Here is a 27,764-nt window from a genome sequence, read left to right as displayed (position 1 = left end):
TCACAAGTCCCCATGCACACTTAAAAGTAGTTTTTAGGATCCTGACCAGTATGTAAACTTATTAAAACATGAGGATGGATTACGAACGGAATCAATGTTATCCATTTAAGTTAACAGATCAACAAGGAATTTGCAGGTAGCATTTTCAAGGTGAGTTCAATTTAAAATATGCCTCCACGATTACGACGCGGCGTCCTCACTCCAAAGAAAAGGTGCAGGTGTAGAAGTTGGAAGCATTCAGAGAACTAGAGTAACATTAAGGCAGCCTTTTGGTGCACACAGACGTACCAAAAAGAAAACAAGAACAAAAATCGTGTATTTCATTGGCCAGAAACTGAGGGAGCTGCCTCATCCAGAGTTAGACCCACAGTTCATCTAGCTCAGTACTGAACACAATGACTGGCAACTGCTCTCTGGGGCTTCAAGTCCTACCAGGAGATGCTCTGGGTTGAACCTGGTACCTCCTGCATCCAAAGCAGATGCTCTACCATGAAGCTATGACCAGACCAGCTTCCTTCTGCATCTGGAGAGCCGGTGACAAATGTGCTAACTGAAGGCCAATTCAGTCCTCCGCCAAAATATTTCAAGGTTGGGTTCCCAAGGTTGCTCAAACAGGCTGTTCACCACCACCCCTGCCCCAAGTATTTTTTTTTTAACCAACTCTGTAGAAAGAAGGAAATGGGGCACATAACATCACAGGAAACTAGCCAATCAGTTTGGGGGCACAGCAGGCTTTGTCTTCATACAGGAATAATGGATTTCCCCTGAGCTCAGTCCTTAAGGGTATATGGTAAGTGTGCTTTTACAGTGGGCTCATTCAGTACACCTGGATGCACCTTTTACGAGTCTTTGTTGCTAGCTTCAGCCTTGCGCTGGCTCAGGAAGTGGCGTTCAAGATTGATGGTCACCTCCCTTTGAAGGTTCCTGCTGCTGTTTTTCCCTGCTGTGTGGATCCACATGTGCTGAAGAACTTGCTGGGCGGTGTAGCGCTTCTGGGGGTCAATCACAAGGAGTCTGCTGATCAGGTCCTTTGCAGCTGTCGGGGGCAAGAACAAAGCAGTGAGCGGTGAGGTTGTTTGGAACAAACTGGAGAAATGGGGGGTGACAGTGAACAGTCAGTATATGGCACACACTAGTAGGTCTAATTCAGGCATCCCCAAACTGGGCCCTCCAGATGTTTGGGGACTACAACTCCCATCATCCCTAGCTAACAGAACCAGTGGTCAGGGATGATGGGAGTTGTAGTCCCAAAACAGCTGGAGGGTCAAGTTTGGGGATGCCTGGTCTAATTCATCAAAATATTCAACAGACACAGCAGCTGCAAACTCTACCACACCGAGGGAGACTTGTAGGCTGATCATAGGAGAGGTTTTTGCAATGTGTTCTCAAGGCAATTTTAAAAACAGCATTTTCTTATCAGATCTAACAAAACTCATAACACTGGAGTTTAATGGTACAGTGGTGCCCCGCTAGACGAAAATAATTCGTCCTGCGAAAATTTTCGTCTAGCGGGTTTTTCGTCTAGCAAAGCAGCAATGCAAGCCGCGTTTTCGCTAGACGAAAAAAAAGACGAAAAATTTTCGTCTTGCGAGGCAGCCCCATAGACTTTTTCGTCTTGCGGGGCTACCTTCCGCTAGACGAATGCCTTCGTCTAGCGAGTTTTTCGTCTAGCGAGGCATTCATCTAGTGGGGCACCACTGTATGTGCCAAAAAGACCAATGAAACTAAATTCTGCACTTCTCGAGAAAGAGGGATACCAACAACAACAAAAACCGGAATTGTCCAACACACACATTCCTGGCTATCAACTTCCCAGACTGCTTTTAAGAAACTTACCTGCCGAAATATTGTCCCAGTATGGTGAGAGAAATTCATAATGCCCAAGTTGTATGATTCGAAACAGCTCCTCTTGATCTCTTTCATGACTCCGGAAGGGGGGGAATCCACAAAGCAAAATATAGAGTATAATGCCAGTAGCCCACATGTCCACTTCTAGTCCATAGCCTATGGGAGCAGAAAGAGAAATCCAGAATCTTTTACATATGCAACTAGTTTATAAGGAACAGCAGTTTTCATTTTTTAAAAAATGTAAATGAAATATTGGAGTAAAATGAAAAATCTCGTTTCAAATGGCACAGAGATTATACTCATGCAGTGCACATACATGCCTAGTTAGACGTAAGCTATGTTGGTCTTCAATGGGAATTACTCAAAAGTAAGGGTGCATAGTTGTCAGGGACTGGGCAGAGGAGCAATGGTGGAGACCGCCTCCCCATCCTGACCCTTCCAGGGAGGAGGAAGAGGAAGATAGTATAGATTTACAACAGGGGTATGAACAAGGTCGCAGCTCAGATGCAGTTGAGGGGGGAAACTGGGGAATTGTGGGAGAGCCAGAGCAACACCTTGCTGATACGCATTCCAGACCCTCCATCTCCCAGAAGCCTTAAAAGTAGGAGAGCTCAGAGACAGAGAGCATGTAGCAGCACCCGTAGAGGAGGTGGTGGTGATGACGAAAGAGGAAGTGGGCGAGACAGAGGTGGAGATTCACTTGGGACAACACCATTATCCAAGAGGCTGGGTTCTATAACCTCTCTCTGTAAAGACTAAAATAAAAAAGGACGGTAAGAAACTTTTCCTTGTCTTTATACTTTCCTGGGCAACCAGCCAGGAGCCAATGACAGCATCCTGACAATAGTAGTGCAGTCTGTGTGCTTCTTAATCTTTTTAAACTTGGGAATCCCCATTAAACTTTCTCTAGTTTTCCTATCATCTCCCATTCCCGGGACAGCACCAATAACCTGTTCTATAAGTAAACATGCACAAAAGTTGTGTGCAAAGAATCTGCTGGTGCTATATTGAAAGATTCACTAATACCAACACCACCTTTAGCAAAGAAATGGGACGTGCAGGGAATCATCATAAGAATAAGCAGCAGTTTTTTAAGCTCTCTTTTTTCCATATCACATTAGGATGATGAAGCAGTGAGAGTGCTGTCACTTTGGGGGGGGGGAGAGAATCCAGTGTGGACCAGTGATTGCATTCTTCCAGGATGCAATCCACCCCGAGCTTTGCTAGAAAGCAAGGAAGGTACAACCTGCTTCAGGTTTCTACCCTTTCTTAGAACATCACAACCTAAGCTTTCATGCTACAAAGTCAAGAGGGGATATTGCCACACAGCTTATAGAGCAGTGGTTTTCCAGCAGATTTTCAAAAGAAACCCAGTACTGCCTGTCCATCAATTCTAACACTATTAAGGAACTGAATATGGAGAGAGTGGGATACATAAAAAGGTAAAATGAAGTTAGTGATGATCCCAATATCCTAGAGTATGTTTATCTGCCCTGTACAAGCTCTCATCCAGAAGACAGCAAACTGTTGGAAAAAATAATAATGAGAAGCCCAATTATATTTCTTGTTCAATACTGCATCTAACAAATTTTTGGATAACAGGACAATGCACTAGGTTACTTGGAGCGTATTAAGAGAGATAAAACTTTATATTCACCAGTCTCAGCCAGTATTTCAGGAGCAACGTAAGTTGGAGTTCCGCACACGGTGAATATGGGTTTGGTCACCTGTTTTGCAAGGCCAAAATCTGCTAGTTTCAATGTGGTAGTTTTGTCGGGATTACGCTGGACCTGTGCAGGAACAAAACAAAAAAATTCAGAACAAGCTGCACCTTAAGAATATAAGAAAATGAATAATTTTCGCCTTAACACAAACTTAAAATGGGCTTTCCAAATGAAGAGTAGCATTTATTTCTGTAGCACATGCGGCACATCATATATAGTTGGCTGTCACTTGTGAGCTTTCCCTTGCCACACACTGTGATGTCATGAAGTGGTTATAAATATATTCGCTGGTTCAGTAAAAACCCACAGATATGATTCCCCCCTGCCAAATTTTTTTTTAATTGTAAACACTGACCCTGTAGTTTTTAAGTAGGCAACTATACTTCATCAGGCCTTTCCAAGTGGGGGTTTTAATACCCTGGACAGTGTTCCGGAGCAATGATTATAGCTTAGTCCTAAGTGGCAAAGCTTTGTATATGGAAAGGTCCCAGATTCAGTCTCTGGACTCCAGATAAAAAAGAAAATTGGGGAAAACATCTCCCTAGGATTCTGTGGAGATTTATTTCAGTCAGAGTAGGTTGTAATGAGCTAAACTGATCATTTGTACAAGGCAGGTCCTTGTAACTATATCTCAAGTGACAGAATTATATTCCAAATTACAGTATGAATTTATGTGCGTGTCCTTACAGTAACCTAGTTAGCAGGTCACTGGTGATTTCTGGGAAAGAACAAGTGCCCATGACTGCACGCTTGGAATCTTTGCATTTCTCTATGCTGTATCTCTTTACAACACAAGATGGCAATACTACATTATTATTTCAAAACATTTGCAGGAACAAGACTCCCTCTATATTCCCAGGCCTGTATAAAACCAATGGAACACCACAAAGCCTTGTCAATATTCTTTTCTCTATAACCGCTTAAGCTTCTATTAGCACCTAGGTGTAATCTCCATTTCCAAGCTTGCTATTGTCAAAGAAACTGAAGTGTGCTTATGTAATGCAAATTAATCTCAGGTGTGGAAGGTGGCGGATTCTCCTTCCTTGGAGGATTTTAAGCAGAGGTGGCTATCTCTCCTGGATGCTTTAGTTGAGATTCCTGCATTGCAGGGGGTGGGTCTAGACGACCCTCAGGGGTTCCCTTCCAGCTCTACATTTCTATGATTCTAAACTGGCAAATGTGTTTCATCCTTTGCATTCTCTTTTGTACAATTTTGCGTGGGCAAGGGGCTGAAATGCTATGCAAATGCATTATCAGAACGATTATTAAACAGGTGGTGTCGGGTGATTCAAATTCAAAGGAAGAATCAGGCAGACTAGACGGAAGGAGGGGCTTTAACTAGCACATATATTCATGTAACGGAGAGTAGAACTACAGGCATATGCCTCAACAGAAGCAACTGGTTCCACTTTCCACTTGTTAACCTCTGCCCATCTACCCACATATCCATGCCCCCTCCCATAACTGATGGACCTCAAACACCTTGGCCTTCCCAGTTCCACACCAAGGGTGCTTTTACTGGGATGAGGCACACTGTTGGTGGTGGTTGTTGCCTCCTGTCTTCCTTTTCCTGGTCCCCAACCGCACATCCATCTTCGCTGCTAATCACTAGAAAGGCTCCACCACCTCAATTTACCTATGTGGCTGTTTTCAGCTGCAAAAGCTAGCAGAGGGGAGGGAGAAGCCAGCCTAGACGAGAGCTGGAGACTACCAGAATCTGCCCGCTCTGCCTCCTGCCTTCGCTAGGAAGGTTTTCTGTCCGAGGGAGGCTATAAATCTGCTATTTATTGTTTTAGCTTCCTTGAATTTTCAAGCCTGGGTACAGAAAATCAATCTCAAAAGAAAGGGGGTGGAAGAAGAAGTACGGCTGCGAGTTTGAGAGGAGATATGTGGGAGGAAAAGAGATGTAATCACTGAACTTCAGTATCACAGACTAAAAGGAAAGAGACAAAAACAAATGAGGTGCCAGTACATAAGGTATCTGTTCTAGTCAGTATATTTTTCCTTGCAAGTACGAGTTATTCTCTTATGAAACCTGTGGATTTTTCATTAAAGAACGAAAGCAAAGCCAAAGAGCCCCACAAAAGTTGTTCAATGTGCCTATTTACCTTTAAGTTAAACCATTAAACACCACCAGGGCCTTCACTGCAACAAGTGACACTACAGGGAGGGCCTTCTCGGTAGTGGCACTCACCCTGTTGAACGCCCACCCATCAGATGTCAAGGAGATGAATAACTGCATAACTTTTAGAAGAGACTGGAAATAGAAGTGGCTGAATTTCAACTAATCACCAAACTTAAAACCATGGAGAAACCTGGTTTGAACAAAGACATTGGATTGTTATCTCATTATACATAACAAAGCTATCTTTAGCCATCTCACCCCTTGCCTTTCCCTGCAAGACTAATTGCAGCCGTTTAGAATCGTCAACAGGTTTTCCACACTTATCAGCTTATCACCCATTCCCACCACCCTTCTGAGTAATACCCCTCCCCACTCCCTCTCTATATTTAAGGATCTGGTGACTTCTGTTTCAGTGTATCTGAAGAAGTGTGCATGCACACGAAAGCTCATACCAAGAACAAACTGAGTTGGTCTCTAAGGTGCTACTGGAAAGAATTTCCTATTTTGTTTTAACTTTTAGAAGACATCTGATGGCAGCCCTGTATAGGGAAGCTTTTTAACGTATAATGCTTAATGTTTCTATATACAGTGGAACCTCTACTTACCACCATAATCCGTTCCGGCGGCCCGTCCTTTAGGCGAAATGGGCCGCTGGTAGAAGCACTGTTGTATTTACTTCCGGGTTTGCCGCGGTCAGAACTTGGATCGGGCCCCAGTAGAGGCGGTCGTAAGTAGAGGTTCTACTGTATGTTGGAAGCCGCCCAGAGTGACTGGGGCAACCCAGTCAGATGGGCAGGACACAAACAATAAAATTGTTGTTGATGTTGTTATTTAAACTTCTATGCTGCCCTTCATCCGAGGATGGCAGGGTGATTTACAATATAAGAACACAAATATGTAATATGGTAACAAACAAAAACTGTAACCCCAGCATCTAGTATTGCTAGGCAAGACCTAGAATAATGTGCTCTGAGGGAGTCTTCACATTACAGGGCCTGAAGACTTAAGAATCTCCCCATATATGCACAAACTAGAGAGAACCACTGCCGGTCAGAAGCTCCATGCAGCATGTACCTGTATCAAACAGGTATTTATAGCAAGCTTGTAAAAAGCCACTTGCCTGAATAACAGAGAAAAGTACAAAACAAAATTAAAAATAAAAAAAATCCTTTCAGTAGCACCTTAGATACCAACTACCGATAAGTTTGTTCTTGGTATGAGCTTTTGGGTGCATGCACACGAAAGCTCATGCCAAGAACAAACTTAGTTGGTCTCTAAGGTGCTACTGGAAGGAATTTTTGTTGTTGTTGTTGTTTTGACTATGGCAGACCAACACGGCTACCTACCTGTAAGAGAAAGGTACAAGTTACCTACAGGTGAGAGGGCACAGAGGAAGTTTTGTATACTGAAAGAGGGTTGATTATTGTTAATTTTCAAGGTGTCACTATAACGGACACTAATTAGCAACTGAAGCATGGATAGGCAGGCCAGTAATAGTTTTGTGGGAAAGCAGTTTTTGTGGACTTATTTGCAAGGGTGGTTTATACATTGCATTTTTAGTACCATCAATGTGTAACTCTGAGTGCAATATGGTGTCAGCAGTTGTGTCCCAAACAAGGATATTAGAAGTTATTCCGCATCTCTCACTCCAGAAGTAGCATCCTAATGTTCACACCCTACAGTGTATGTCCATTTCCTGAAAATTAGTATTTCTGTCCAAAAAAAGGATAACCAACAATTACAACCCCTCAGTTTATTTGTTTGTTTGTTTGTTTGTTTGTTTGTTTGTTTATTATTATTATTATTATTTTATTTTATTTTATTTTATTTTATTTTATTTTATTTTATTTTATTTTTATTTTTATTATATTGGTTGATTGCTTGATTGAATTTATATACCACCCTAGACCCCAGAACAAAATCAGAATATAAAACCACAAAATATATAATCAAAATAAAAACAACAACCCAACAACCCTGCCCCCTGCAGCGCATTTCCCAATACTTACCAGAAGATTTTCTGGCTTAAGATCTCTGTGGACAATGTTCTTGCTGTGAATATAGACGAGAGCTTCGCAAAGATCAGTTATCATGAGAGCAGCATCACGTTCTGTGAATTTCACACTCTCGATTATGGCATCAAACAGGTCCCCACCGGGAATGTACTCCAAGATTAGGTATATTTCTGCATCGGTTTCAAATACTTCAATCAAACTGACAATGTTTGGGTGGGAAAGGCTCTTTATGATCAGTATTTCATTTTCAAGCATGTCTTCCTTTCCTTTCAGCTTGGACTTATCGATGATTTTCATTGCATAGTTCTGATTAGTGTTGCGGTGATGACACTCCATCACAACAGCAAAGTTCCCGTCTCCAATGGTTCTGCCAATCTCATAACTCTTCTCCACATCTGCTCGGCTTGAGACATCATGTCTCAGCTTTGCGTCACTGGCCCTACGCGTCTTGTTAATCTCTTTGTTGACTTTATGTTCTTCCTCCCTTTCATGCCTAATCAGTTCACCCTCACTATGACCTACTTTCTCTTCTCCTCCATTAGCTTCCTCATTCGATTTCCGTACCTCTTCCCTATTCCCCTGAATTTTCAATGGTTTTTCAGTATCTGTCCGAGAACCCTTGATCAACCAGCAGCTTTGGTTCACTCTAGAACATTTTCGGTGCTCCTTCTTTAATTCATAGGCATCTCCTACTATGGTACGCTGACTCTCTATGGGCTTCATCTTTCCCAGTTCTTCATCACGATTCTTATGGCTTTCCAGAGTTTGCTCCCTGTCAACGCTCCTTTTTTGCTTCTCTGAGTCTTTTTTGGCATGGCTGAGAGGGGCTGTCCAGGTACTTTGACAAGCAGCATCGTTCCATGTAATTTTGCCCTCTTCCGCTGAGCTTTCTGACAATTTCCTGCAATTTCTCAATTTCACTGGCCTTTCTACATGGTATCTCTGACACGTTCTCATGCTCAAGTCCCTGCTCTCAAATGGAAGATCAGTCTGTCTTTCCTTCTGCAATTTTTGCCTGAGTTCCCTTTCTCTTTGGCACTTCTCACATCTCACTATCATGTCTGAACTCTTTTCTGCTTCACTTTCAAGGCATTTCTCTTGATTAAAATATCTCTCGCTTTCTCTCGCTTTTCTAGATGGCTTTGCATCTTGCTCTTCATCCCAGTTATCTCTGACCCACCTCTTTTTGGTCCTCACCTTCTCCTCTTGCCTGACTTTGGTTTGAGCTTTCACTTCATGCCTGTTAATTAATTTAGGAGATATGGCATCCGGACAGTTCTTGGCAGCTATGGGCTCAAGGCTCTTTTCCAATTTGGAAGACTTTTCATACAGTCTGTTTTTGGGTTTCTGAGTTTGCTCCCAGTTTTGTGTGGTTCCAGTACGAGGTGCATAGGGGTTGTCAGGGAAAAGCTCTTGGATTGCTGCTTCCAGGTTCTTCGGGGTTAGCTGCTCCTTTCCCATAGCGATAAAGGCATCGCCTTCTCTAAAGAAGTCAGAAACACTTCGGATTTCTCTTCCCTTCAGATTATACAGTTTTCTCACACGGTCATTCTTCCAGCGTGGAAACCCAAGGGCTTCTGAGATGTCAGCGATCAGTTGTTCAAATGTCTGGACAGATCGCCGATTTAGGAGCAGTGTTATCTTCCTCACTGTGTGCCCACAAGGTTTTACGACAGTGACAATCCTCGGCTTTACCGGGCTGTTCTCGGAATGAATTGTGTGGAAACCAGTCCGGGAATTAATAAATGGGGAACTGAAACAGTTTGTACCAAAGAACGGCTTCCCAAAACTTCCACGGCCAATTGGTGGGCAAGTGCCCTGTAGTCTTCTCTCCGTTATGCAGTTTAAAGAGTGGTCAAAAAATCCTCGAGGTTCTGCAAAAGAAAAGAAAGCCGTTGAACTTTTGTTCACCATGAACATCTAGTGAACATTTTCTGCAAGTTGGGTGGGCCTAATACACAAAAACTAAGACACTCAGACCAAAGAGCTGCTAACTGTTAACTGATCACTCTTAGCATATCCATATCACTTGACATGTCCCTTTATATCAGCAATAAGTTTGTCCAGTTTGGAACCCCAATTTTCAAGGAAGATATTGACATACGTTGCCTCGCACCAAAAATACAACTTGTGGCATTTGAATGGCACAGAGAGATCCAAAGTATGAAGCCAATCGTGTGAATTTAAAGTCTATTTCCTAGTGTTTGTGCCATGTTGAGCTGCTGTTTGGTGGGTTTTTTGGCTAACTTTCATTGGAATATTTTCTGGTAGAGAAAAACACACTATAAAACAAAGTACCGTAGATCTGAACAAACAAAAGTTGTCCACGGAGGACTTTTGGAACACTTGTAAGTTATAACTCAGTGGCCGCAACACGGCAATTGGAAGTTTAGGGAAACAAAACAAGGAAACATACACACATTTCAGTACCCCGTTCTACTTTTAAGGCTATTGGTGGGAGGTAGCCCTTGTGACCTGCTGATTTTTTCCCCCCAGCAGCCTACATTAATATAGTAAAGATATTTCTCCCATCCCAAGAAAAATGAGTCAATTCAAACAAAGCATCCACTCCCAAAATAAAAGGCAGGAAGAGAATTCAAACTCTTCTAAAATAGAAACCAGCATGTTTTTTGGATTTCAAAGAATGTCACGCACATCTCTAACTCAGAAAGTTCTTACAGACAAGGTCACTGCAAATATCACAATCCCCTCTATGGAAACAAGGCAAAGAGAAGTGATAAAGCCATTTTCCTACCACAGCATGACTTTGGTGCTGCAATAAAAGTACAACTTAGTCATTCTGGCCTATCATTTATATGGCTATAAGCAGTGCTATTTTTCTAGAAAAAGAGGCGCAGGAACTCACCTTTGTTCTCTTATAATGGCAATGGCACCCACCTGAGAGGGGCCGGAACTGAGTTTCAGCAAGTTCTGGCTGGGGAAAAAAGCCCCGGCTATAAGCATATATAGTAATTAACTCCAGAGATACCATTGTTGTAAAAGTTAGGACCTGGGCCTGGACCAACTGATTGCTTCCAGTGATTTCTCTCCTTTCATAGAATCAGAATTCTGTGATTCTATGGAAGGAGAAAAATCACTGGAAGCAATCAGTTGGTCCAGGGCCAGGTCCTAACTTTTACTTTCCTAATCTTTCCTAATCTAGTGGAAACTCTTGCCCTCCCACAGTCAACAGGATAGCTACATATACAACTGAAACACCCACTGAGCATTTTATTTGAGCTGGAAGCACTGAGTACCTCTGAAACCCCAGTCTTTAATAACCTTTGACAACATCCTAAATCAATAGCATCTTTACATTGAACCTTAATGGACAAGACAGCTTGACCTCAATGGAAAGAGAGAGGGTTGGTCAACTGGAATATCAGGTACCTGGAAAGCAATGTTGGCATCCATGAGATTGATCTCTCTGGGTATCAGGCTGGGCCTTATACAGTGAAAAGTCATATTAAAGAGCTTACCAAACCCCACAATGACTTTCCCAAAAAGATATGAAGCACAGGCAATGCTGCACATGTGCTACCCACTCAGAGATCACATGTGGTCCTGCCCTAAAATTACAGAGTTTGGGGCAGAGACTGCCAGCCGTTTTAATATATCTCAGATAAATATCTGAGGTTCAAGGACATCAATATCTTGTGAAATTATATCCCAACCCTATGGAACCTGATGGAGGGACAAAAGGCAATTTTGGTGGATAAGCATTCCGGTATTGGGGAAAACAGTCATCCTCTCCAATTGCGCAGTGGTCAGAGGATATGACTACCCTAGATGCATACGAGAAAGTAACTTTTCAAAAATGGAAACAGGAAGGGAAATTCTTAAATTCTTAGATATATGGTATGTTTACATAAGGTTGCATAAAAGGTGTTCTGTCAAATTGTGATTGCCAACTGAGAGTCCCCAAACATCTTAATTCAGTACCAGTATATTAAAAATGTAAATTCTAAAAAATGAGGCTGTGAAGGAATATGTACCGGTAATTGGTCAAACTGCCAAACAGGTCTTCCTTTGTTGTGTTAAAAAAAAAAAAAAGTGGTCAAGTACAAGAGATTTGTTGGAGATCCTTCTGGCAGGAAATCTGGCTGTAGAATTTGCAAACTCAGTGTCTGATTAAAAGAAGCAGTTTAGTTAAATTAATATGAGAGAAGACATACAGAAAAAGGTGGACTGCATTATGCAATGATCCTACAGGAGTTTGTGGTTTCACTCGGAATTTGAAGAGGGAGCAGTGAATTTAGGGCATTTGCTTGAGTTGTTAATATTCCCCTATGCTCAACCTGTATATATGTGTATAGTATATATCACCAACACAAACGCCACAAACACTAGCAAGTCTCCTCCAGTGACCTCGTTCCAAGGGAATAGGGCCTGCGTACACTGTGCCCCTTGAGTTCTCATCATGTGGAGAATTGGGACACATGCAAAATATTATGAACCCAGCTGTACACTGGTATGTCAGTATTAGTCCTGTTCAGAATAGACTCCCATTTAAAAAGGCTAAGGACAAAAGTTTAAGAACATTGTTCATGTAGGTAATGCTACATTTTCACAATAGCACACAAAAAATACCAGTAGCCTCTTTGTTTGTAAAGTTATATCTGAGAGTTTCTGTAATGCCTGGAGACGTTTGAAGCCAGGGAAGTCTGTGTAACTCTGCTTGAGAGACACATTGACGGGTTTAATAAATTGAATGTACCGGTAAGTTGTTGAACACACTTCTCTACGGTGAGGGTAAGGTTTTACTGTCTCTCATAAATCATTGCCCCTGCATATGATGCGGGTGACGCTGTGGTCCAAACCACTGAGCCTAGGGCTTGCTGAGGCGGTTCGAATCCCTGCGACAGGGTGAGCTCCCGTTGTTCGGTCCCAGCTCCTGCCCACCTAGCAGTTTGAAAGCACGTCAAAGTGCAAGTAGATAAATAGGTGCCACTCCGGAGGGAAGGTAAACGGCGTTTCCGTGCACTGCTCTGGTTCGCCAGAAGCTGCTTAGTCATGCTGGCCACAAGACCCGGAAGCTGTCTGCGGACAAACGCCGGCTCCCTCAGCCTTTAGAGATGAGTGCCGCAACCCCAGAGTTGTCCGCGACTGGACCTAACGGTCAGGGGTACCTTTACCTTTTACATATGACCAAAAGAATAAATGGTGTCAAGCAGCAAAAACTATGGAATAGATGATGCAAAATCAGAAAATTCAAGCAAATCCATGTATGCGTTTTAAATTGGCTACAGAATTTGGCTTCTCTTCGCAAATGAACTTTTGTTAGTGTAATGTATATGGTTTTTGTTGTTGTTGTTGATGAGGGGGATACATGCAACAAAACTAAGATTTTGTGAACATGATTCTCAAAGGAGGAATACTTTATCCCTCACCGCCTAGGCATAACACCCATATTTGAATGACATACCCCAACTTTAATAGTGCTAAGTCAATACATGAACCCTCTTCAGATTTTCAATGTAGTCATAACAAAAGTGCATGGGTTGGAGAAGAGGAATGTGGCGGCAAGACTCCACCTCACACCTAAGCATGCACATTTAAAAATCTGAAGAGAACCTGTGAGCACACAAGTAAATGCAAGCAGGGACCTCTATACACAATTGGGAGCTTTGACTTTCACCAAGTTCACAATTACACAGAGAAGTCCGAATGTACAGTCTTAGGGGTGAAGTTTCTTCATCCTGCATGTTCACTGTACGTATGTTAAAAGGTCCCAAAGAGGGCCTTATATTGAGCCCAAAAATATCAGTTCACCTAGGCTTGCGAGGGAACGTTTCTCACAAAGAGTATTTCTTTAAAAGTTTGAAAGACATACCCAACAGACAAAGGAAGCCTTACAAACAGGAAGACACTCTGGGCACTGTCTGCATGGCTTTCTTGAATCACTTGAGACTTCCTTCCTGTGGCCACAACGGACCCTGCCGGTCCCCCTTCCAACACATGATGTCACACGTGTGACAAACCCCCCAAAGTTGGGTGGAACCCACCGCATGTGCTGGGGCACAAGGATAACTCTTTTGAGTCAGACATGGCATTTTGTTTTTAAAACAGTGAAGCCAGTTCTTTATATTCCTGCTCCAATTCATTGAAGGTGGGGTCAGGGGAAGAGAGGCTTTGTTAGATTTGGAGGGGGAGAGGGGGAATTTCTATTACTAATAGTTTCTCAAATAGAAAAACCCTTCAAAACACATTCTTATTATGCAGAAGGCCTTTGAAAGAGCATAGCTACCAAAACGACGTTTGAATTTATATTACCAGTGATCCATTATTTATTTCATTATCATGCAAAAGACCTTTCATTGGCTAATTTACGAAGCTGATGACTAAATTGCAAGTGCCTTTGATTCTTGCCCCTTCCCCAACTAAAGTCAGCGCATTAATCCCAACCATACTAAAATTATAGTACACAAAGGTATGCACTGTGACAGACCCACAAATCACTGCATACAAGTATGTGTAAAAGCAGACTAAAGGAAGGAAATGCTGGCATATGTATGCCTCAGCTGAGCACAGTTCAGAACAGCCCTTTGTATGACATGGCTCCCTTGCGTAAACGTACACAGGTTTGCAATGCGCAAGTAGCCATTATCTGTAAGGTGTAACTTGAGTCTTTTAGAACTGTATTGACTTTGATCTCTTGTTCCTTAAAGTAAATTATTCACAATGGCAACTTGCAAGGCCAATGTACACTGTGTGTGCACGAGACTGTACAGAAAGGGGGAGCAAAGAAGGCAGGACACTACACGGCAAGTGTATTGAATTAGTCAGGTGGAAACAAAATGTGACCACAGGCATCCTTTTACAGCACGTGAATTTTACACTGGCATTGTTTACCGGCACCTTAGAAATGGAAACCTGCCTTCTTACTCTAGGTCAGCAAGCAGAGATAAAAGCCAGCAATGAGGGATTTCAGGAAGCAAAAATTAAGGTTTTTAATTTTTAAAATTTAATTTAATAATTATTAAAATGGAGGGAAATGCACTCAGAAGCAAATCTGAGAGCTCAAATTTACTTTTATCCATCTAAGAATGCCGTATTTAGTATGCAGATACAGAATTAGTACAACCGGCTTTGCAGTGGCTTATGAACACAACCAAGACATCAAGATTTGATGCAATGTGGGGCTTCCCTCCCAACCCACAGTCTTCCAAGATCAAATTTAAGATAAGAGACTTCCCTGCACGTATTTACTTACCTAAGCTAACCATTCTGCAATGGATAAATCCAGATTTGTCCAGGGTCTGGAAGGAGGAGGAAACCATCTGTGTTGAGAGCTTGAGAGGTTGCTAGTATAAACCTGAGACTAACTCCTGTCTGAAGAAGAGTTCAATGTAACCTGAACCTGCCAAAACAGTTCAATTCACTGCTTGAGTCTTGTCTCTCGTAGCTCTGTACCAATTTAATGCTGGGTGTCAATCAAATTTAAGAAACCGGAGCAGACCAGAGAGTTGCATCCACTTCCTTAACTGTGATCAAAGCAGAAGGTGGGAAGTGCATCTGCTCTAACTGTGGTTAAGGCTGCCCAAGGGCCAATGCAGATGTACCAATTTGCCACATGGCTGACGTTGGAGAGCAAAATCCCATCGTTAGTCTTCCTCTCTATCCTGTATATTTCAGCAGACATCTCCTCGGTCTGCAATGAAGTCTAGACTACATTTTACATTTTATGTTACTGTTGAAACAGGAAAGCATAACTGAATGTTACAAATGCTAGGCATAAGCAAATATTTAAACCTTTTTACACACACACACACACAATGTGCAACACTAATCTGAAATACTATTAAACTTCTAATCTGAAAACCTGGTTCTTTAAAGACAACTCTACTCACAAGACTCTATAGCTCAGAGAATATACCAGTACCTCCTCTGCTCTTTTATCATGTGTCATGAATCGCTAATGCGGATGACCAGTTTACAAGTGGTTAACCCCCAAGCCTTGAGCACTATTCAGAATGCAAGTGAGGCAGGGGAAAAAACTCACATCGCACTTTCATTAATACAGGTGACCAAGCAAATTTCCATGGTTGCCAGACTGCTTATTTTGGCCCCAAGCTTGCTGCGTAACCAGTATAGCTCAAAATCCTTGTTTAAGAATCTTAGGGTGGAAATTTGACCTGGGCAGGTAGTGAGCACGTAATTCTGGCGCCCATTCAATATTTCTTGTTAAGAGAATCCCAACTACATCACGCCTTAAGAGACCAAAGCAACGCATTCTTGTAATACTTGGTGAGAACTGAAGCGTAACTCCCAAAATATATTTTTTTCTAAGTGGACTAAGTGGTTGAATACTGGAGATACAGATCAAACACTGCTAACAAGGCAGCTTACAAAGGGAAATCAATGTTATGCATTAACTTGCAAAGCGGTCTTAATACTCCTCCAGATTTAGCAGCTCCTTATATACCGAACAAGACCGACTTAATTTTATACGACAGGACAAGTATGGTAATTGATCATTTCTGCAGGGGGAACAGATTTTTATCTAGATCCATAGAGACAGTCTGAATAAAAACATCTGCCAATATTGAAAATAGGCTGCAACATTAACGTATTTGTACACAAAAAGAACACATTTGTTAAAACAGGAATATTCATATTATAAGAAAACCAGAGATTGGGCCTTCTACCCAAAGATGACATTTTCCAGTTTTAAGGCCTTTTCAGTGGCAGCCCCTCTTTTTTTTTTTTTATAAGAATTTATTGACCTTTTTCTTATAACAACATATACCCACACCCACACCTACAATTAAACAAATACAAAACAAATACATTGATAAAACAAATACAAACAGTGTCAAGTTTTCTTGTTGCATCTTTTCTTTAAAAAGAAAATTTCTATTTCCATATCTTGACCATTGACTTCCCCTGCCCTTTCTCCTTCGAGTTCATATCCTTAATCTATTTTATAACCATTTCTCCTGAAATTCAAATTCAATTATATAGTTACACACAATTATATATTCAACATTTAACTAACAATGCATCATCGTAGTAATATCTCATCATAATTCTTCTTCCATTGAAATCTTCACCAATCATTTATATCATATCTATCTCTTCTATCCTTTAAACTGCTGCTAATAACATAGTAACTCAAAATATCTCCTTTCATATTCAAACAAAAAATAAAACAGAAAGATTGTTGACAGTATTCACCCTCCGATTTCAAAATTCCATGACAGGCTACTTCAAATTTTACTTAGTGTTTCACCCCACACCCCCTCTGTCCATTATTCTTCTCCTGGTGGCATCAACACTGAATTTCCCTGTGGCTTCCCTCTCCAAGCGTCCACAGATCCAGGCACAGTCCAAAACTCTCCTTGCCACGAGCTCCAGGATGTCCATCTCGTCGTCTCTCAGCTTCTCCGGTTCTTTGTAGCATTCCTTTTCTTCTTGTAAAAACCATAATTCTCTGTCCCTGGCCCCCGAGCTCACACCTCGGGGACTGGATATAACAAATCTTACCGTCGCCTTGGGACTGCCACCCCCAAAAGGCGAGTTTCTTCTCCGAAGTAGCTCACTCATTTCTCTCCATCTTCCCAGACACCCTCTCAGCTCTTTGGCAAGACTTTCTTCCAAAGTGTTAAAAGTTTTAAAAGCCTCCTCTGTGGGCAATTGGTTCTCTTTCAGACCCCCACACAAGACTTTGACTTTCCTGTACAGCAGTTCCACCTTCAAAGCAGTGAGCCTCTGTTCGTCCGTTAGTCCAGAGTTCAGTACCAGTTCAAGGACGAAGCCCAGCATACTGGTAGAGGGGGAGGAAGTGAGTATCAAATTTCTACTCCTGCCTCTCTGTTCATCGCCATTTTCCTAAACTGGAGCGCAGATACCGCAACTTTAAATGGAGATATTTTCCACTAATTTACTTCCCAAGAAAAAAGTTTGCCAGTCTCATGTATCAATTTTAAGCACATTGTAGCAGTCCTGTAGCAGCAGTTGCTCAAATTGGTTAGCTTCTTTAACTCGAAGGGAAGAAGGCAGGCTGCCTTTCTCCTTCCCCCCGGATCGTTCCAAAAGCTCGATTTCTGGTCAAATTAGTTACTCACGACCACCGGGTTCCTTTGGCTCCATTCTTCAAAGGTAGAACTAAGACGCTCACCGCGGGCTTTGTCGCCGCATTTGCATCCCGGTTGGGGCATATCCCCGTAAGCCCGGCTCCGTTGTCCCTTCACCCCCACTCCCCCTTTACAGGGGGGGCAAGGGAAGGGTTCGGAGCCTCCGTGGGCGCAGCCGGGGAGCCCAGGGTGCGGGACGCTCTTCCCGCACCCCAACCGGAGCCCCGCTTTGCGGTTGCGGGGCTCCTAACCCCCGGGATGGATCGGGCGCCTCGCAGCCGAAGCAGCCCCGACCACCCGCTATGGCGTCGCCAGCCGGAAGTCAGTGGCAGCCCCTCAACTATGGAATGTGTTCCCTAGCAAAGCCCCCCAACTGTTGCCTTCTTAGCACTAAGTTAAGATTCTTCTATTCTCCAGGATCTTTTAAGAACTGGATTTTGAAGTCCCCATGATACAGCTGGCAGTTTTGATGTACGCATGTCATGGGTGTTCTGCACCAGATTTAGGATGGTGCAGGTGGTTCGCGCACACAGGGCACCAAGCCAAGGGGATACATATTATTATTATTATTATTATTATTATTATTATTATTACAATCTTTCAATTTGGCTAGACACTATACTCAACCGGCCTGGAACAACTTACTAGAGAAAAGGTAACCGCACATTGGACAGAAGGACCTTGAGGAAATGATAATTTAGCTATTACCTTGAGTTTTAATAGGTTATAAGGTTTTATTGGTAACCATATTTGTTGTATTTTTGTTGGTGTTTGTCCTTTAGATGCTATGGCCAGTCGGCTATGCAGATAAAGTTTTAATTTTAATAATAATAATAATAATAATAATAATAATAATAATAATAATAATAATAATAATAATAATAAAAACACCTATATTTATCTGGGTACCTATTGATATGATCCTTTTTTAAAGCAACTGGACCAAAAGGAATTGTTGAGAAAATAAGAAATAACATGCCAAATCTTGTCTGCTCAGGACGCTATATTACCAAAGTCTCTCCCTGCAGGTGTTTTTGATTCTGTGCTGTTACACAGTATTATACTGAGCTTGTTTTATTGTGCTGGGTTTGTATCCCTCTCTTAACTTTGTGGTTTTATTGTTGCTAGACCTCAGAATTCTACAAATAAGCTGCTTGAGTGACAGATCATTTTCACAAGGATTACTGAAAGCCTCCTTTATGCGTATAGGTAATTGCTCACATTAGCGCCATAATTGGACTAAATAAAATTATACTAGGAACAGAAGGAAGTCAGGAAATGTTCTATTTTAATTTACAGTGAAGCAAATTATTCCTAGGAACGATAAACAACTTTCAGACACCATAGACTGTATATAATGCAATAAACTATTTAAGTAAAGGGAACATAGGAAGCCTGCCTTGAGTCAGACTGCCTCTCTGGCTTCCGGGCTTTGGGTATTTTTTGTTAAAAGAAGAGCAGGTTCTAAATGAGTCTGATCAACACCCTACATTGTTCTATAGCTAATTACATTTAAAGGACAATCTAGACCACCCCTCCAGGGATACAAAAATTATTCAGAGATCACAAATGATAAGTAAGGGATGGGGGGGGGGCTAAGAGGAATAATCTTGCTCTTGTGACACCAGAGGCAGTCAGTTTGTGATTTTATTTTTATTCTATTTTACTGACACCCATAATTTTCTATTACGTGGGTGGCAGTTAGCAAGAAACAAACACAAAGTTTGTTGTGTTAAATGCCCAGGTTATGCAAAATGCAGAGAACCAATGAGCCCCAATTGCTGTGCCAATAGCACATTCTAGCAACCACATCCATTCCTCGCTGTTTGCAGAATATGGCTGCATATGCATATGCAGAAAGGCACAACCCCTTTCTTCATATTTATTTATACCTTTAATCATAAGGTATGGGGAAAGACCCCATAACGGAGAACATATTGTGCATGCTGCAATACATTTGGTTTCTGTCGTCTCCAGGTATGGTGGAGAAAGACTTCTGCACAAGATGCTGGAGTTGGTACTAGGTTTCATTCTAAACCTAGAACCTCTTTGGCCTACCTCTGCACACCCAAGATAATGGCCAAGCCACCACTATTTATTCTGAAAGCTTTCCCGCACTTTTTTTTAGCCCTTGTAAACAAGGTCAGATGCTAGTTAAGGCAGAGTTATTTTGGAATAGGGTGCATGGGGTGCTCCTTCTGGGGTAGTTTGTCCACCTTTGGTCCCCACCCTGCACTCAGCTCTCACCTGCAGCTCTTAGAAGCTGTCAGCATGCAACAGTGGTCACATCCTGGGAACGGCTTCCACTGGCCAGCTAAACCAGGTGAGGGTAGCCGATGGGTGTCAAACCCTTGGTGAGTCAGGGACTTCCCCTGCATGCAAAGACGGGCTATGGAGGATGAGTAGACGAGACCAATAGTGAGTTCAATGGTCAAGAAGGTGGTTTCTGCACATGTTGTAGACTGCAGGGCTGCCCAACTTCCAAGAGACTGCGATCTACTCTCACTATAAAAAAAATGGCAGTGATCTACCCATTGGATTGACCAGAGTTGTTGACATCCCACATCAACTGGTATATTGTGATCAACCTGTTGGACAGGCCTGTTGTAGAGGGAAGTGAGGGGCAGGTGGGGCTAATAATAATAATAATAATAATAATTTATTTATACCCCGCCCATCTGGCTGGGTTTCCCCAGCCACTCTGGGCGGCTTCCAAAAGAATGTTAAAATACAATAATCTATTAAACATTAAAAGCTTCCCTAAACAGGGCTGCTTTCAGATGTCTCCTAAAAGTCTGGTAGTTTGTTTTTTCTCTGACATCTGGCGGGAGGGTGTTCCACAGGGCGGGTGCCACTACCAAGAAGGCCCTCTGCCTGGTTCCCTGTAACATGGCTTCTCGCAGCAAGGGAACCGCCAGAAGGCCCTCAGCACTGGACCTCAGTGTCCGGGCAGAACGGTGGGGGTGGAGACGCTCCATCAACCTGGGAAGGTAGCCCATCTAGGAGAAGGAAAAACTCTGATCCTACACCTCCGCTGCCTTGCAGACTATCTTTGGGAGAAGAAGAAGAGGCTAAGGAGAGATCACTTTGGTGTTTCTGACGCTGACTGGATGCCAACAACAAATTTTGGAATAACAGATCATGTAAAAAGCCATCTGCAAACTGATCTACTACAACTTATTTTTCTTCAGATTTCCCCCTGTCTGCCTCAACAAACCTCAAGCACCCTCCTACTCAATCCATTATGAGTGAATTGCCATTCCTTGCATAGCTTTTTTCCGAGAACAAAAAAAGGAATGTGTTGGTATATTTGGAAGGCAAGTACCTTGCAGAGAGAGAGAGAGAGAGAGAGAGGTGAAAACAGTGGCAACTCCCACCAACAAAAACAGTACACAAAGTAAATATTCAGCCTTGAAACTAGAAATTGAGTTGACTGGGTCATTAAGGGAAGTGTTTTTTATTTAAAGGTAATAAAACATTTTAATTCAAAACCACTTTAAACCATTGCTAATTATCCCAGTCTTTTCACATGGATCAGAAACAGCCAGGATCAATGGGGTGGGCAACGGCCTTGACTGTGTCTGGTCATTTGCTCTTCCAGAAACATAAGAACAAGACACTTTTTTCCTGAAAACAAAAAGAAGAGGCCTGGACCACCTCTAAACTTGGAGTCCAGGGGTGAAACCCCAAAGCTTTCCACCCCTTCGAGCTACAACTGAAGCTCACTTTACATTCGTAAAAGTGGATCATCTCTAAGATTCTGATAAATTTGTGGACTCTAATCCACAAAATTATGGAATTATGAATTATGGTGCTGGAGGAGACTCTTGAGAGTCCCATTGACTGCAAAAAGATCAAACTTATCCATCCTTAAAGAAATCAGCCCTGAGTGCTCCCTGGAAGGACAGATCCTGAAGTTGAGGCTCCAACACTTTGGCCACCTCATGAGAAGAGAAGACTCCCTGGAAAAGACCCTGATGTTGGGAAAGATGGAGGGCACAAGGAGAAGGGGACGACAGAGGATGAGATGGTTGGACAGTGTTCTCGAAGCGACTGGCATGAGTTTGGTCAAACTGCGGGAGGCAGTGGAGGATAGGGGTGCCTGGCATGCTCTGGTCCATGGGGTCACGAAGATTCGGACATGACTGAACGACTGAACAATCCACAAAAACTTATGCCATACAACAGTTCTTCTTTGTTATTAATTGAACTGTCTCAAGAGAAAGGAGTCTACATACTGTAGACTCCATCTGACTGAATCAGAATCCTTCTTCCCATTCCACATGCCAATTTCTTCTTCCATTTGTTCTAACCATAGTTTGAAGTGGTGATTGATAAAGCAGCTATGGTCAGCTCCCAAGTCCAAGCCTTGGTTTACAATGCTATTTCAAACCATGGTTTCAAATTGCGTTTTGAAGACTAACACTATGGTGATTACTGTTTGCCCAATTCAGCTATTATGGCATTGTTTAAAGAAAACCCAGAAATGAGGTGGAAAGCACCTAAGTTTGGAGCATGTTTGAAATGCTCCAAACCATTATTCCCTTGATGGATCAGAACATAGACCCTGAATACAGCCACATCTCTCTCTTGTAGTGAAGAACCCATTCATGCAAATTGGCACTACTTAAATTTTAACATGATACCAAAGTAAATTTCTATTGTTCCTCTTATTATTAAGTATTATTAAGTATCTTCTATGGACTGAAAGAGAAGTGGATAGCTTTTAGAAAGGAGACGCCTTTCTAAAAACGGAGCATTTCCCCCCTTTAACTCATAGCTCTGAAGTAAAGAGCAAAAATATTTGCACAGCATAAACACCATATTAAAAAGGAAGCATATTAACTGTTCACATTGGTTTTTTCATGGAGACATTTATCGAACCTCCAAATAATGAAAAAGTTATGCATTTCTTTATGAAGAGTTCGCCGGAAATAAAAGACTCCTGTTAACTATCCGCCCACTGCACTAACACAATCCATGCAGCTTGATTCTTTAATGTTCAGACATCTATTTATAATATTTTAAGCTTCCACCCTCTCCCTACGTCACAGTATCGAGCTTAGCATGTATACAACATACGCACAAGTTGCTAAGGGGTAACTGGCTCCATTAGAGAGTGAGAAGCTAAAGCCTAAGAGAGATTAAAGGTAAAGGTACCCCTGACCATCAGGTCCAGTAGCGGACGACTCTGGGGTTGCGCACTCCTCTTGCTCTATAGGCCAAGGGAGCCGGCGTTTGTCCACAGACAGCTTCCGAGGTCATGTGGCCAGTATGACTAAGCCGCTTCTGGCGAACCAGAGCAGCGCACGGAAACGTCGTTTACCTTCCCACCGAAGTGGTACCTATTTATCTACTTTGACATGCTTTCAAACTGCTAGTGGGCAGGAGCTGGGACCGAACAACGGGAGCTCACCCTGTTACGGGGATTCGAACTGCTGACCTTCTGATCAGCAAGCCCTAGGCTCTGTGGTTTAGACCACAGCGCCTCCCGCATCCCTAAGAGAGATTACTTTTCAACTTTTAGAGGACTATGGCAGAAACGAAAAGACAACGCTGTCAGTGTTGAGACTGAGATCCAGGCAGAAGTTCTGCAGGCTAAATGCTCGCAGACTGCACATCGCAGCCGCCTTCCCTTCTTCGTGGAATGCTTTTCCCTTTGGTCCTGTGTACTCCTTTCCAGTCATTCAACATTTAAAACCTAGGCAACCTGAAAGTGAAAGCCAAAACTAACAACCTAAGCTTCTTCTAAAGGCAGATATGCATGACTGACAAAATACACAGCTGGAGCTAGCACCTTCACAAAGTCTGTTTCTCAAGCAAGGAGAACACATTCATTTTATGCAGAGTGCAAATATGCCCCCTCCCCCCAAAAAATGACTGTAGAGTCCCAAACCTGTTCTCTCATTTAAGTATGGCATTTTATGTTCTCATTTGAAGCTACTGAATTATAGAAGTCATGCTTCAAAAACATAAAAACGATTATTTTCAGCAGAATTGGAACCAGTGTTATGAAAGCTAGGAGCTAAATGGCACCTTAAACCTGTGTTATGGACGCAACAAAGGAATGTCTAGGCAAAGTTTTTAATAGCAAAAATATAAATCCGAAAATGAATGAACTGCAGCTAAAATATTATGTTCATTTTCCACGTAAAACGAATGAACTGCAGCTAAAATATTATGTTCATTTTCCACGTAAAACAAATGAACTGCAGCTAAAATATTATGTTCATTTTCCACGTGGTCTAGTCCTTCCCCTGCCCACCCCACCAATATTCTTATGAAGGTCCCTTCTCCAGTCTTCAGAGAGTGGCTGGAAATGAGGAGGCAGAAAAAGGTCCTCCTTTCCTTCCACTCTGCAGTTTTAATCTGAAATCTTAGGCGCAGTACTGCGCCCAGAGCTCAGAAACTACTTGTGCTAATTCTCTGTTGCAAAATGCACCAAGAGCAATGGGAGTTTGAAACACTGATTGAAACATCAAGGTATCCTTGATTTTCCCTATAACGCTGAAATAACTTGAAAATGGCACCTCTCTTAAGTTTTATCAAAAGTCTTCACTTTGTTCTTTCTTAACAAAAAAGGATGAATAGCAGGATGCACTCAACCAACAGTATACACAAACCAGATTCTATTTTTCCTGCAATACATTATTTGCTCATTTGCTGAAAGGGTTTTTAATATGAACTCCCATCACAGGCCATGGGAAAGTGTACCATGGCGACAACCCAAAACAACTTTTTAAAAGTTGTTTTTCATAGTGGTTTTTTTGTAGAACACATAAATACAGTGGTACAATTCTCATACTACACTAAAACATACAGTCATTTGCAAATTCACATTAAAACATATTTTAAAAACAATGTGCTGCTCGCCCACACTGCTGAAAAGTTCTCACTCTGCTCTTCTCCCAAAACATGGCTTGTGATGTCTGAGCTTTGGCTCATGGTTTGTTTCTCTTCAAGCTACAAGCAGTAAACCAATAACAAACCGTTGGTTACCAGTCATGGTTTGCTTAGAGAGAAACAAACCATGAATCAAGAATTACAGTAAATACCACAAGAAGTCAGAGTGGCTGTTTCTTGGTGACACAGCAAGAAGGGAGGACTAGAGTGAGAACTTCTGAGCGGCATTTACTAGCACAAGGCACATTCATATTAAAACAATAATTTTAAACTGTAGTTTAGTGTGACATGCGAAATGGGCCAAGTGTCCCTGGCTCAGATTTGCCAAACACAAAAAGGAGTTTTAGTACAGCTGTTGAATTCAAAACTGGGCAAATGAGAATACTGTACTGTGATGCTTTTCATTGAATGCAAACTTAACTAAAAAAAGAAAAAAAGTCTCTGAAATAATATTCAGCTTGCTCTCCAACCACAATTATTTCACCCTCCACAGCTATAGCCGACTTCAAGATTCTCTAATTAAATATTTTCCAAGTTATGAAATGGAAGATACACAAACGTTTGGAGAAAGTAACTCATTAGGAAGCACAAAGCTGAACACAACCAACATCATTAATATCCATTCTAACATGCAACCAGCTGGAGGCGACATAAAAAGGACCACCCTCTCAACCACTTTGCTGAAGAACTATCCATCCATGAGATACATCCATCCCAAACTTTAAAATACCACATTCACTATCCTGCAAAGATGGAAACCTAGGCCTGCATTTCTGACAGAAACAGTCCCTGCCCTTCACAACATGAGAACAACTTTGCCACCAAGGCGATGGCTTTCAGGCATGACCCTCTAATGAGAAATAAACTCTAGGAAAGAGCAGGATCCTGAAGCAAGCTCTGATTCGTGCCTCTCCCAGCCTACACCTAGTTAGCAAGGTTGAATATTCCCAAACAAAGGGTCCTCATTGACTCACACTTTGGGGAAGGGCCATCGCTTAGTGACAGAGCATCTGCTTGGCATGTAGAAGGTCAGTCATCGTACATAGGGCCTGCCAGTGTAGCTAGGTAGATCAAGGCAGCTTCTTATCAAGATGGGGCAAGTACCATAGTTTGGAGGGGAAGAGCTTTCTGGTTTCAACAAGTCTTAGAAATTGTACCTTATCCTGTGCCTATCACATGGAAGCAGAAAAAGCAGCAGGTAGAGAAACAGTGACCCCCCAAAATAGCAGCCACACAGTCTACTGATGTGTTTTAATTTTTTATAAAGCAGGAAAACATATAAAGGATCTCCGTAACACTTAATTTGTGTAAAGTGACTCCTGAGAGTGGAATCTGGTGCAACAAGAGATGTGGCTTTCTGGAACTGGCCAAGATCCATCTGGTCTGCCATCCTTTTGCAAAAATCCCAACAGATGGTGCTACCCCCTATTGGCCATTAAGTCACCGTGGGACCACAAAGTCCGTCTTCTGCCCATGCTTGCTTACTCTCCTAATTTTGACAACTACCGTATCTGATCACCCAACCCCCAATACTTTATTCAAGTTGACACTCCTGCTAGCTAACTATCCCAGGTTGGGCAAAAATACTTGTCCACTGAAGGGGGTTGGACATCAGGGGTCAGCAAACTTTTTCAGCAGAGGGCCGGCCCATCTGTCCCTCAGACCTTGTGGGGGCCCAGACTATATGGGGGGGGGGGGTGAACGAATTCCTATGCCCCAGAAATAACCAAGAGGTGCATTTTAAATAAAAGGATATATTCTACTCATGTAAAAACATGCTGATTCCTGCACCAGCAATCCTCTCGAAAAAAGCTCAACAACTCTGGGCAATCCACCCACCCCACACACTCTCTCCTCCCTCCAATGACAATGGGTAGATCACTGCCAGTTGTTTTTTTTTTAAATACTGGGAGTAGATCACAGTCTCTTGGGAGTTGGATATGCCTGGACTAGATGATCCTCGTGGGTCCTTCCAACTCTACGATTCTCTGTTAACTATTGTGGTACCTCCTGCATTGAAGCAAGCTCTGCCCGGGATAGAAACCAGTCGATACCCAGCTAGGCATTGTCTTTTAAGGAGAAGATTCTCCCGAACAGATCTACCGGGTATTCCCCCGCCACCTGCTGAAGCCGAGGATCCTCTTTATAAAAAAAAAACAAAAAACAAAAAAACCCTCCGCCACGCACCTTCCCCCCCCCCAGGTTAACCACCTTAGGTAACACGAAATGAGGGCAGACAAATGTGGGGGTGTCAATAAGGAGACTGATAAGGAGGGGGTAAAGGGTAGGAGAAGAGGGTAGGAGGAGGGGTGGGGTAGGGTAGGGGTAGAGGGTTGGAGGAGGGTGGAGGTAGGGTGAGGGTAAGGGGGTAGAGGTAGGGGTGGGGTAGGTTAGGGGGTGGAGGTAGGATGGGGTAGAGGAGGGGTGGGTGGGGTAGGGTGGGTAGAGAGTAGGTGGTAGAGGGGGTAGGGTAGGAGTAGAGTGGGGGTCTCAAAGGGATCCTGCGCAGGCGGGCGAGGATTTCACACGTTTCCTCTCGTCACGTTTCCCTCTCCCGTCTCAAGTTGGCCGCGCGCGGGGGGCAGCGAAACTCCCGCCGAAAAACTCACGCAGCAGATATAAAACCGGGAGAGGGGGCGGCGGCAGAGGAGAAGGGGCGCGGGGGTCCCCCAGGGTTGGGAAGGCAAGGGGGTCGCCCCCTCTGCCCTGCTGAGGAAACGGGGCGCGGGGCGTTTTTTTCCCCGCGGCGCAAGGCAGGCACCACTCACCGGGGTGGTGGCGGGAGCAGGGGCAGCCGCAGGAGGGCGCCGGCCCCGCGGCGGGACGCAAGGGGGGCGGCGGCGCGGCGGCAGGCATGGTCCCCGCTGCGCTCGGTCCCTTCGTCGCTCTCCTCCTCCTCCGTCTCCTCGCGCTCTGGCGGCAGACGCGAGCCCGAGATGGCGAGGCGGCGCCTCTTCCGCCCAGAGGGCTGCACCGCTCCCCACGGAGGCGGCGCCCCGCCCGGCGGCGTCGGTTTCCCGGGAGGCTGGCTGGCTGGCTGCCTCCTGCCGCTCTTCTTTCGACGCCCGGCTCC

At 43.2% G+C, this 27,764-nt stretch overlaps 1 protein-coding gene across 1 annotated transcript; it reads right to left on the bottom strand.

Annotated features, from left to right (window-relative positions):
- Positions 1–662: 662 nt before the first annotated feature.
- Positions 663–27,553, bottom strand: DCLK3 (doublecortin like kinase 3). The gene is made up of 5 exons (XM_033165747.1): positions 27,460–27,553; positions 7,707–9,586; positions 3,506–3,638; positions 1,837–2,004; positions 663–1,036 (listed from the first exon to the last, which is right to left on the bottom strand). Exons 1-5 carry the CDS (start codon positions 27,545–27,547, stop codon positions 840–842), a joined length of 2,466 nt encoding a protein of 821 aa, XP_033021638.1. The 5' UTR covers positions 27,548–27,553; the 3' UTR covers positions 663–839.
- Between the last annotated feature and the right edge of the window lie 211 nt (positions 27,554–27,764).

This window comes from Lacerta agilis, chromosome 12 (genome assembly GCF_009819535.1).
Source record: "Lacerta agilis isolate rLacAgi1 chromosome 12, rLacAgi1.pri, whole genome shotgun sequence".
Lineage (NCBI taxonomy): Eukaryota > Metazoa > Chordata > Lepidosauria > Squamata > Lacertidae > Lacerta > Lacerta agilis.
This window is presented reverse-complemented; position numbering and strand designations above follow the sequence as displayed.